The sequence below is a fragment of the Alosa pseudoharengus genome, unplaced genomic scaffold, assembly GCF_046254945.1.
Source record: "Alosa pseudoharengus isolate Yale_2024_CS ecotype anadromous, Long Island Sound unplaced genomic scaffold, YU_APseudo_1.1 YU_APseudo_1.1_scf_9, whole genome shotgun sequence".
NCBI classification, from domain to species: Eukaryota; Metazoa; Chordata; class Actinopteri; order Clupeiformes; family Clupeidae; genus Alosa; species Alosa pseudoharengus.
The window spans coordinates 38,168,864-38,181,363 of NW_027468881.1; the positions used below are offsets into that span (position 1 = coordinate 38,168,864).

General features: G+C 44.4%; 1 protein-coding gene across 2 annotated transcripts in view; it reads right to left on the reverse strand.

Annotated features, from left to right (window-relative positions):
- The window catches only part of LOC143115121 (putative helicase mov-10-B.1), a 44,101-nt gene that overhangs the window by 6,078 nt on the left and 25,523 nt on the right, over window positions 1-12,500 (reverse strand). For both annotated transcript variants that reach the window (XR_012985052.1, XM_076277009.1), the window contains exons 12-18: window positions 11,560-11,721; window positions 9,766-9,863; window positions 9,484-9,581; window positions 9,137-9,235; window positions 8,913-9,021; window positions 8,550-8,667; window positions 8,126-8,320 (exon numbers count right to left, since the gene is read on the reverse strand). Coding sequence is in view for 1 of the 2 variants with exons in the window: in XM_076277009.1 (XP_076133124.1) it covers window positions 8,126-8,320; window positions 8,550-8,667; window positions 8,913-9,021; window positions 9,137-9,235; window positions 9,484-9,581; window positions 9,766-9,863; window positions 11,560-11,721 (879 nt within the window). In the remaining variant the exon portion in view is untranslated. The remainder of the gene's footprint in view (window positions 1-8,125; window positions 8,321-8,549; window positions 8,668-8,912; window positions 9,022-9,136; window positions 9,236-9,483; window positions 9,582-9,765; window positions 9,864-11,559; window positions 11,722-12,500) is intronic.

Below are 12,500 nucleotides of genomic sequence, written 5' to 3' on the forward strand. Positions count from 1 at the left end.
GCAAGCTGCTGGGAGCAGGGAGGGAGTCGGAGGGGGCCCTTACAGTAGAGCTTGAGGGGTGATTCACAGACTCAGCACTCAAGGCGGAGGGGACTGCATCTTCATGAGGCTGAACCGGGGTGTACTCCAGAAAATCCTCGAGCTGATGAGGGAGAGGGACAGAGCCAAACGTATCTTCAGAAAGCAGGGCTGTAGAAGACTCTAGACAGACCTCAGGCCGGTGAGGTACAGGTTCAGTATCGAGTCTGTGACCTACAGATGCGCCGGGGGTTTGAATACCATCTGTCCCAGATGTTGGATTGTCGTAGAGGGATGTAAATTGAGTAGAACTGTGACATGGACGTTCCTCAATTATGGGGGCTAAAAACTCGTCTTCAGAATCACTTGACTCAGTGGCTTCTGTCTCACAGTCAGGAACACTCTGACGTGTCTTGACTCGCCGTGTGGGCTTGGGGTCTGGGGACAGCTCTTCTACTTCCTCAGGCACAGGGAGGAAGCCACAAGGGAGCAAGAGATCTCGATGCAAGGTTCGTGTGGGACCATCTCTGGATTCTGGCTTTACTGTGTAGACTGGGAGGTCTCCAGCACGTTTCACCACAATGTGGATATCAGTCCATTTATCTTCTAGTTTGTGCTTGCCACGTAGTCTTACATTCCTCACTAAAACTCTGTCTCCAATCTCAAGGTCAGAAGTGGTTACTTTTCGATCGAATTGGGCCTTGTTTCGGTCTGCAACTTTCTGAGCATTTTGTGCAGCCAATTTGTAGCTCTCTTCCAATCGGGATCTGAGATTCTGCACATATTGTGAGTGAGATTTGTGCTCATCTCCACTGAAGGGTAAGCCAAAAGCTAGATCAACGGGAAGTCTTGGTTTACGTCCAAACATCAATTCATAAGGAGTGAATCCTGTTACATCATTCCGTGTGCAATTGTATGCATGTACTAGTGGCTTTACAAATCCTTTCCAGTGAGATTTCTGCTTGTTCTCTAGAGTTCCTAACATGCCTAGTAGTGTTCTATTAAATCTTTCAACAGGATTACCCCTTGGGTGGTATGGGGTAGTTCTGATCTTCTGTATTCCTGAGACTTGACACAGCTCCTTGATCAGACGAGATTCAAATTCAGGTCCTTGGTCACTGTGCAACTTCTCAGGGATTCCATAGCACACAAGGAAGTTGCCCCATAGACACTTTGCAACGGTTCTAGCTTTCTGATTGGGAGTAGGGATGGCAACTGCAAATTTTGTGAAGTGATCTGTTATCACAAGGATGTCTTTGGTGTTACTGCTATCTGGCTCAAGAGTAAGAAAATCCATGCAAACGAGTTCTAATGGCCTTGATGTTCTTATGTTTACTAGAGGGGCTGATCTTTCGGGAAGGCTTTTTCTCCGCACACATCTATCACAGGTCTTGATTTTGTGCTCTACATCAACAGACATTCTTGGCCAGTAGAATCTGGTTCTAACGAGGTCTAGTGTCCTATCAATTCCCATGTGTCCCATGTCATTGTGCAAACTATGCAAAACAGTTTCTCTAAGTTCTTCAGGGAGGACAAGTTGATATGTGGTCTGATCTGCGTCTTGTCTTTTGCGGTACAGAACTCCATTGTGTAATTCCAATCTATTCCACTCCCTTAGCAGAAGAGGAAGGTCAGGGAGCTCTTTGCGCACTGTGGGGGGTGGCTTATCTCCAAGTTCCAGTTGAGCTATCACCTCTCTGATGGTAGAGTCTACTCTTTGTTTTTCTTTGAGCTCAAACTGGGAAAAGGCGGGAATTGTTGGTAATCCATGGTTTCTCTCCTTGGCATAGCTCTCTGGAAGTACATCCGCAGAGACGGCAAGAGACTCCACAAGAGTGATACCACAGTCACTGTGAAGCTGGTCATTGAAAATTTTGACAAGACGGCTCTCACAAACGGCTTTAACAACATCCACATCATGGTCAACATCTATGGCCTCTGAATCAGTTAAATGAAACTGAGTGAAATGGCGAATTCGCTCCTGCTCTTTGTTGGACTGGGCATCATTGAGGAGTTCTCCATGTGGTCGTCTAGAGAGACCATCTGCATCTATATTCAGCTTGCCTGCCCTATACTGGAGTTTAAAGGTGAAGTTCGACAAGGCTGCAAGCCATCTATAGCTGGTGGCATCCAATCTCGCAGTGGTGAGTATGTAGGTTAATGGATTACTGTCAGTGAAAACAGTTAACTGGGTTCCATACAGATAATCGTGGAACTTCTCTGTCACAGCCCATTTGAGGGCAAGGAATTCTAGTTTGTGGGCTGGGTAGCGTGCTTCACTTCTTGACAGCCCTCTGCTGGCGAAAGCTATGGCTCTCATTTTACCTTCCTGTTCCTGGTACAATGCAGCTCCGAGGCCGGTGGTACTGGCATCAGTGTGTAAGATGTATGGTGATTTGGGATCTGCGAAGCCAAGAACTGGGGCTGAGGTGAGTTTCAAGATGACTGTATCGAATGCCTCTTGACATGCACGTGTCCAGCGGGAGCCAAATGGTTCCTTCGGATTAAAGTAACCGGTCTTGTTTGGTGGATTTCCAACTGCCTCTGTTCTAGGTGGATGCCCAACTGCCTCGGTTTTCGGTGGATGTCCAACTGCCGTTTTCGGTGGATGCCCAACTGCCTCTGTTTTCGGTGGATGCCCAACTGCCTCTGTTTTCGGTGGATGCCCAACTGCTGAATCACTTTCCCTCTGGCCCTTGAACCTTTGTGGACTGGTGGATATCCACGGGTCAGTTCATTAAGTGGCCTAACTATTGCTGAGTAATCTTTTATAAATCTGCGATAGTAGCCAGAAAAGCCTAGGAAAGATCGCAGCTCTTTGAGGTTTTTCGGAACCGGCCAGGTTTTTAATGCTTTCACCTTCTCAGAATCAGTTTCTACACCGTTTCGAGAAACTATATGTCCAAGGTACTTGACTGACGTCTGAAAGAACTTGCACTTCTCGGGCGAGAGCTTTAGGCCGTACTCCTTCAGGCGTGTCAAGACTTTCTTTAATCTTGTCTCATGATCATCCAATGTCTTTGAAAAGATAATGATGTCATCGAGAAACACAATGACTTCCTTTAAATTCATGTCACCCATACATTTTTCCATTAGACGTTGGAAGGTGCTTGGAGCATTGGTGACACCCTGTGGCATGCGATTGAACTCCCAGAATCCCAAGGGGCAGACAAAAGCAGTCTTGGGTTTATCAGACTCTTCAACTTCAATTTGATAGTACCCAGATTTTAAGTCGAGAGTGGAAAACCACTTGGATCCATTGAGTGTGGAAAACGTCTCTTCTAAGTTTGGGAGTGCATAGGCATCTTTCACAGTTTGGAGATTGAGCTTTCTGTAATCAATGCAAAGGTGGACCTCTCCGTTCTTCTTCCTCACCACTACTATAGGTGAAGAGTATGGGGATTCAGATTCATGGATTACTCCAGCTTAAAGAAGTTCTTGCAGGTGCTTACGGACAGCCTCCAGATCTTGAGGGTGTATGGGACGGGCTCGGTGTTTAAAGGGCGTTTCATCTGAGAGCTTGATTGTATGCTTTACTTTGTCTGTGCAACCGAAATCTAAATCGTGATGGGCAAATACTTCAGGCATTCCTTTTAGCATCCTAATGATACGCTCTTTCCACTTAGGGGGTATGGGAGAGTTGTCAAAGTCAAAGTTAATCTCAGTCTCTTGAGTATTGTTCACATTTTCTCTATTAGCTATGCTGTGCTGAGACAAGATACTGTGGAAGGTGGCAAGTTCAGCAATTACACAAGAAGATGGGATTGTGACATCATGTTCAGATTCATTTGTGATGACAACAGGGACTTTATATGGTACTTTGGCAGGGACAGAAATCAGGCAACTCTTGACACACAGGCCACCCGGCAATGAAGACTGGGAAGGGTGCTCCATTATGGCCCATCTGCTTGTAGGAACGCTCTGAGCATTGGCAGATCCTTCTAGAACTACTGTTTGGCCTGCAGGAATAACAGCAGAAATCTTCCCAAGAGTTGTGACTAACCCTACAGCATTGTTTGTGTTTTGCTTGTGTCTCAGCTCCAGTGTGTTAAGTAAGGCTCTGTATCCATAAGAACTAGGTTGGTGGTTTGGGATCTTGACATCTGAATACTTTTCGTAAAGCACATCAAAGGTATTAGTGCCTATTAATACTGATGACTGACCATCAGGGTGTGCATCCGGGACAACAAGAGCAAGGGTGGGGATTTCAAAATCAACTCCAAGGAACTCTTTGGGGAATGTGACTGGTATTTCTACATAGCCTAAATAAGGGACGGATTGCCCTCCTGCACCTTCAACCTCTAAGAGGTCATGAAGTGGCTTGATACTTTGACTTGTTAGGTGTTGTTGGTAAAATGAGTCTGGAATGGTGGTTACTTGAGATCCAGTGTCTAGTAAGCAATTACAAATTACACCAGCTATGTTAACAGAAGCTGTACATTTCGATCCTACTAATCCTCTAGGTAGCTTAAATGTGGGTTTTCTAGTATAGGACTGCTTAAGATTGGCACGCTGCTTGTGCTTGGTTTTAGCGGGACATGATCTGCCAGCTACAGTCCCCATTCGCCCCGCAATGGGAACTGTCTCTAGTTTAACTGTTTGTCGGCCAGGTCTGGGTTTTCCTTTTCCCATATTTCCTGTTTTCTCTTATCTGCTACCAGAGCTGGGTTGGGTCGGTTGTCACAATTTGGCTTGATGTGGCCGTCTTCTCCACATTGAAAACAGTACCAGGGTCGGGGTTTGGAGGTCTGATTTTGCAGGATTTGCTCTCGTGTTCGGTTTTAATTTTTCTTTTTCTCCCATGACCTACCACCAGAACTTCTGTTGGTGTTATTTCTATTGTTCTGCTTTGTGCCCATTGCGGCTAGTTGGCTTTCTATCTGTGCTACTTGCTTCGCAAGTTCCTGTGTGTGTGTGCTAAGTGCAGCATATGCACCTTGTTCTTCTTCACCGCAACATGCAAATTGCACATGTGATGACACTTTCTGTCTAGAACTGGTGCCTAGATGTTGTCTCATACGCACATCTTTAGCTGCATGACGATCTTCCTCTGTGCGCAACAGTAAAAGCAACTCTGCAAATGATGGGGGACATGTTTTCTTTTGTTTTAACTGAAGTTCGGACAAAATGGCATTATCCCAGCAACCTCTACAAAACTGTGTGAGAAGATGTCTGTCAGCTTCCTCACTTCCAACACCACCTCGCTTAACAGCCTGATTCAGAGCTACCTGCAGACGTTGCAGGTAAGAGGACGGTTTTTCACCAGCATCCTGAAATGTGCCCATGAACTTGGCATACAGTTCATCGCCATCTTGAACGGTTCCATAAGCAGAATCTAACAACTGAAGATAAGCAGCAGGTAAACTGTTTGGGCTCAGATGTTTGACAATGTCAGTGGCAGGAGGCAGGAGGCTTTCAAGTATTCTCCGTGAGCGTTGTAGGTCTGACATGGCAGGGTCACTCATCATAAGTTCAACACTGGAACGCCAGGTATCATAATCAGGTTCATGAGGGGGTCTGGGGGCTTTTCCAGAAAAGGCACGTAGTTTAGGGCATGACTGCATCTGCAGACCAATGTCTTCTCTTTTAACAATGTGCTCAACTACTACTCGCTGTACTTCAGGAGGGTTTAAATCATTGGCAGTTAAAGCTGTAGTATTTAGGGTCCTAGTGTGTTGAGTGGGGGGCACTGGTGTATCTGTGTAGCTCTGACGAGCATTACAAGGGGTTTTGTTATTACTGCAGCTAATGCAGGTGAACTAAGGTTTGGCTCAGTGTCATTAGATGGTGCAGGGGGTAAATAAGCAATTGACTGACTAATTTGGGACATCATGTCTTTAAGAACTTCAGCAAAATCTTTCCCACTACATTTTGCTATATTTTTGAGTTCAGTAAGGCAGGCTTTAGTTGTGTTATATACTACAGTTTGTGAGTAAACACTGCTAAGAGCTTGTACCCGGTAAATACTGTCACCACCACCATGAGCATAGGGCAGTTTTGGTTCTAAGGCCTTTACGGCAGCACCTGAATTGTATTCTACAATTAAGCTTGGATATAACTCTGAAGAACAATCCTCAACTGGTATTATTCTGTTAATAGATCCATACTGTTTAAGGAAATCTAGAACTTCCTCATCTTTTTCATTTCCAGTAATGCCTCTAATTAAAACGGCATTTGGAATTTTAACAGCGTGGTTCTGAACAATGTCCATGTTTCGTTTAAATTTCAGCGTTTCAAAGTCACTAAGTATTGAAATATTAATGTTAATAGTTAGATCAAGGTTGTGGGTCACTAAATACTGCTAAATTTGTGTCCTAGTTAGGTCAAAAAGCAGTGCAAAACACTTATCTACCTCCTGGCTGGCTCGCCATTAATTACTGTAGCACTCGGCTCAGAAAATATTGTTTAATTATCTAAACTAGTTTTATAGAGTGTCTGGACCAGTTCTATCAGAAGATTTCTATGTTAGACTGCTGGAGGTAGAAAGTTGCAATGCAATGACTCAGAACACGTGGATGGTATACTAGTACGTTTCTGTATTGTATTTAGATATAAAAGGTAAATTGTATTAAATAGGCAGTGCAAATAGTACAAATATTACATCAATAACAAATATAAATAACAAAATAAATAAATCACAAAATGTGCAAAACCATTCAATAGTAATATACAAATATCATCAATTCATAAATATTACCGTAGTAAAACAAGTCTATCTTAAGTTGGGTGCACCCTCTAAGCTACTGTAAGTTTGTTACATGAAAAATAAATAGTACAATAGGATAATCACTATAATATAATGTATCAATTGCAAGTTATCAGTATCCACTGTATCAATCAATCTGTTCTGTTCTTTGTTTTCCAAATTATCATGAAGATTAATGCATTACATATCATTGTACATTCAATAAATTATCTGTCTGGTGTGGGGAGGTAAAAAGGGAAAGTCAATGTCAGTCTAGAGTCAGTCAAAGTCATGGGTGGTCCTAACACCAGGGAGGCAATGGGGGTTCATAGGTTCAGAGGTTGGGTTTGGCTCGCCATCATATCCAACAAAATGTTTCCATCCACACTAAAAACCTGACCGAATTCCAAACTTCCACCGTTACACGTCGTTCTTGTCATCAAAGGCCTTATGATTGTTCCTCGGTTTCTTTTCTGTGTTCAAGTATAATTAGTTTGTCTTTGTTCGTGATGTTACAGTTAGAAGTTCATTCTATTCTGTTGATATTCTGTTGTTCTTCTATTTTTCCAATCAGTTATGAGCTGTAAAAGCAGTTAGCGGTCTTCATCTAGTAACGTCTGATAATTTTGTTTATTGTTGTCAACGTTACCGGGGAACTGCATGCTGATTGGTTTAGCTGCCTCTACAACTTAACCCATTGTTGTCTGGGCTACACATGTCCAAAAGCATTTGCAATTTGTTCAGAGGAAGGAGAAATTGCTACTATGATGTGCACAAATGACTGTGGAGGTTGAACTAATAGTTATGAGAATTTTCATTCTGATCTGAGAAAAGTGCCAAAGCGTCTGTGAAAAACTGTAATGAGAATTAGGGTGGCAGGGCTGTGATATTGTGGCACTGCTTTGATTCCCAAAGGCCTTGGACACCTTATTAAAGTATCATGGTATCATGAACCCTAAAAAACATGAACATTTTTAATGGGAATCTGTCAATCGTTGCCAAGATACTAAAAGTGGGTTGTGATTGGATTATCAGGTCAGTGAACCAAAAAAAATGTCCGGATCAAAACAAAAATGGTTTTGTATTCTCCAACTTTATGTCGTAGTCATAGGAGAATATCACAAGCTGTTTTATTGTCAAAGGGAGGCTTAACAAGCTATTATAAGCAGGGGTACCAATAATTGTGTTCAATGCAATTAATTTCTTTATGATATTTTACTTTTTCCCAGAATAAACTTGCTTCCCTTCAAAGTTGGATTTTTTCTCTCACTGTTTTCATTGCAAGATAACAATAAATCACCAAAATATTTTTTTATGACTGTTTGTCGTCAACTTTACCAGGGGTGCAATTCATTCTGGAGGGCACTGTAAAAGGTTAGAGATAGTTACTGTAAACCCTGCAACCCCTCAGGCAGTACACACCTGTTTCCTGTAGGGGGCGATGATGCCGATGTCTTTGGGGGAGATGCGGGCCACGCCCTTCTTGCCCTGGGCCTCCAGCAGCAGCTTCTTCAGGTATCCCATGACGACGTCGATCTCGGAGCGGTTGAAGAAGGACGGGCTGTTGGCCTCCCTCTCATCCTTCCCTATTACTCCATGGAAGATCAGTGGGAAATTCTGAAGGGACACACACACACACACACGCACACACACACACATACACACACAACCATACACACACATACACACACACACACACACTCACACACACACACATACACACACACACACACACATACACACACACACACACAAAAGAAAGGAACGTTGACTCCTCCTCTGAACTACAGAGACACGGAGGAAGGAGCAACAGGTTGTACTGTACAGTATATGGTCAGAGCCCCACCTGCTTGGGCAGGTGTTCCCAGGTGCAGTACATGTGGGTGGACATCTCGTCAGCACTGGCCACCAGCTCTCCGTCATAGAACAGATCGTTAGGGATCTTCAGGATGCTCTTATGGGACCTGGAGAGAGAGAGGAGATCCACACAGCATTCATGGGTGTGTGTGTGTGTGTGTACAGTGTGTGTGTGTGTGTGTGTGTGTGTGTGTGTGTGTGTGTGTGTGTGTGTGTGTGTGTTAGGGATCTTCAGGATGCTCTTATGGGACCTGGAGAGAGATCACACAACATTCATATGTGTGTGTGTGTGTGTGTGTGTGTGTGTACAGTATGTGTGTGTGTGTGTGTGTGTGTGGGTGGGTAGGGGCACCTGTAGTTGAGCAGTAGTTTGGTGACGTAGCGGCTGTTGTAGTGGCCTGTCTTCTTATCCTTCTGGTACAGAGAGTTGTGATTCATCAACCTCTCCAGCAGAGACAGCTCTAAAAGAAAAGAGACTAATCACTAACACACATGCGCATACGCACACACACGGACACGCGCACGCACGCACACACACACACACACACACACACACACACACACACACAGACTCACCCAGGCCGTGTTTCTTGGCGATGGGTGATCTGAGGATGGGGCCCAGCTGTTTAGGGTCTCCAGCCAGAACCAGCTGACCCGACTTTGGGTCCAGTAACCCTGGCGATGAGAAAACACACACGTCATAGACCTGACATACACACACCTCACACACACTCAGGGTCCAGTAATCCTAACGACAAGAAAACACACACGTGGCATACACACACCTCACACAGCTCTTACACACACTATTCTCAACCAAAATAATGTAAAAATGGTGTCTTATAAGTGATATCATTGCTCTAATCCTGTTATGGACATTACTCTAAGAACTACATTACCCATGGTGCAATAGCACTCCTCACCTGCCACAGATATTATGGTGTCTGGCTCTGTTGCATGTCCAGCCTCATCTACAAATATGTGACTGAAGTGACCAGTGGGCAGACCTCCACTTACGAGGCTGCAAGGAGAGCACACACACACACACACACATACATGGAAAACATGAATATTATAGTCACATAACCATCACAGGTGAGAAACCAATTACCTGTATCTTCAGGTCACAGGCACACACACACACACACACGCACACAAACACACACAAACACACACATACAAAAATGATCATATATAGTGCTTACCGGCCAGCTGTTACGACAGTGGTCACCAGAATCTTGTACTTCATCAATTCCTCTTTGCAGGGGAACACAAACCCATCCCCACTAAGATTGCACCGATCCTGAGGAACAATACATAATGCATCACACACACACACACACACACACGCACACACACACACACACACACACAGACACAAACCCATCCCCACTAAGATTGCACCGATCCTGAGGAACAATACATAATGCATCACACACACACACACACACACACACACGCACACACACACACACACACACACACACACACAAACCCATCCCCACTAAGACTCCACTGATCCTGAGGAATAAGGGTACGTTCAGTCTTGGCAAGAGAAGTGGTGCTAACTTTTTCAGTCAAAACAGTGTGACTTAGGGCCTTTTACTGCTAAAACAGCGTGACTTAGGGCCTTTTACTGCTAAAATACAGCGTGACTTAGGGCCTTTTACTGCTAAAACAGCGTGACTTAGGGCCTTTTACTGCTAAACACAGCGTGACTTAGGGCCTTTTACTGCTAAAAACAGTGTGAGCTAGGGCCTTTTACTGCTAAAACAGCGTGACTTAGGGCCTTTTACTGCTAGAGCGTGACTTAGGGCCTTTTACTGCTAAAACAGCGTGACTTAGGGCCTTTTACTGCTAAAATACAGCGTGACTTAGGGCCTTTTACTGCTAAACACAGCGTGACTTAGGGCCTTTTACTGCTAAAACAGCGTGACTTAGGGCCTTTTACTGCTAAAATACAGCGTGACTTAGGGCCTTTTACTGCTAAAACAGCGTGACTTAGGGCCTTTTACTGCTAAACACAGTGTGAGCTAGGGCCTTTTACTGCTAAAACAGCGTGACTTAGGGCCTTTTACTGCTAGAGCGTGACTTAGGGCCTTTTACTGCTAAAACAGCGTGACTTAGGGCCTTTTACTGCTAAAATACAGCGTGACTTAGGGCCTTTTACTGCTAAAATACAGCGTGACTTAGGGCCTTTTACTGCTAAAATACAGCGTGACTTAGGGCCTTTTACTGCTAAAACAGCGTGACTTAGGGCCTTTTACTGCTAAAATACAGCGTGACTTAGGGCCTTTTACTGCTAAAACAGCGTGACTTAGGGCCTTTTACTGCTAAAATACAGCGTGACTTAGGGCCTTTTACTGCTAAAAACAGTGTGAGCTAGGGCCTTTTACTGCTAAAACAGCGTGACTTAGGGCCTTTTACTGCTACAGCGTGACTTAGGGCCTTTTACTGCTAAAACAGCGTGACTTAGGGCCTTTTACTGCTAAAATACAGCGTGACTTAGGGCCTTTTACTGCTAAAACAGCGTGACTTAGGTCCTTTTACTGCTAAACACAGCGTGACTTAAGGCCTTTTACTGCTAAAAACAGTGTGAGCTAGGGCCTTTTACTGCTAAAACAGCGTGACTTAGGGCCTTTTACTGCTACAGTGTGACTTAGGGCCTTTTACTGCTAAAACAGCGTGACTTAGGGCCTTTTACTGCTAAACACAGCGTGACTTAGGGCCTTTTACTGCTAAAACAGCGCCTGAGTCTTAGGGCCTTTTACTGCTAAAAACAGCGTCTGAGTCTTAGGGCCTTTTACCGCTAGAAATTGAACATTTCTCAACTTTGACAACAGCTCGCTACAGAAAAAGACGCCTGCAAAAATATGCCTAGTCTGAACATAGCCTTATATAAAATACATCCACTATAGTCCAATGTATGTCCAAGCCTATGTTATAGCCTTTGTGACATGATTACACACACACACACACACGCACATACACATACTGACCCTGAGTGGCTGGGGTATAGTTTTGGGGTCCCTGCTACTGGCGTAGAGGCGGTAGACTTGGTGTTGGTCAGTGTGTTCCACAACCCTCTCACACAGCAGGTCAGCAGCGCTGTTAGACGGAGCACACGCCAGGATGTGGGAGCAGGAGGGAGAATCATACAGCTATGGAGGACACACACACACACACACACACACACACACAGCGCTGTTAGACAGAGCACACGCCAGGATGTGGGAGCCACTGGCGCCTTAATGCAGGGGCTTACCTGGGCTTCAGCCCAGGGGCCTCGACCAATGAGGGGCCTCCTAATAATAATAATGATAATCAATAATAATAAACGGCGTGTCCGTATTCGCGGCGTCATTAGCCTACACTGGAGCTAGCCTAAATAATTGAGCACATCGTACTGCTCTACAATTACATCCATGCAGAGGCCCCCTTTGTCTTCTCCAATTCTAGAGTGTAACAAAATGTAACAAAACGTAATAAATCCTAACGGGTGTAGAGGAGCTAGAGGAGAGGCTGAAACTGACTGACAAACTTATCATACAAACTCTGGAGAGTTGAAGCAACGATAAACGAATGACGTGGATTCCTGTAACTGTCCATGAAAACAGAAGGCATAGCAGGTAAATATCGTAGCAAATTGCCTGGAAATGAAACGGCTTTAAAAACATGTATTTCACTTGTCTCATTGGAGTGAACGCAGAACATAGGCTGTGGCGCAAATAAATGAATTAGTGATCTGCATCTCCGTTCACCAAAATCTAAGTTTGTGCTAACCCATTCGCACATATAATAGTCTATGTTATGTTTTCTCCATTGTTAACGTGAGATATGTCTCCATGTAGTGTAGTGATAATGCATAAGGTAGCCATGTTCACGTCACATGAGCCAGCTTGTTCTGTAGGCTAAAAGTATTTCTGTCCCTCCCAAACTG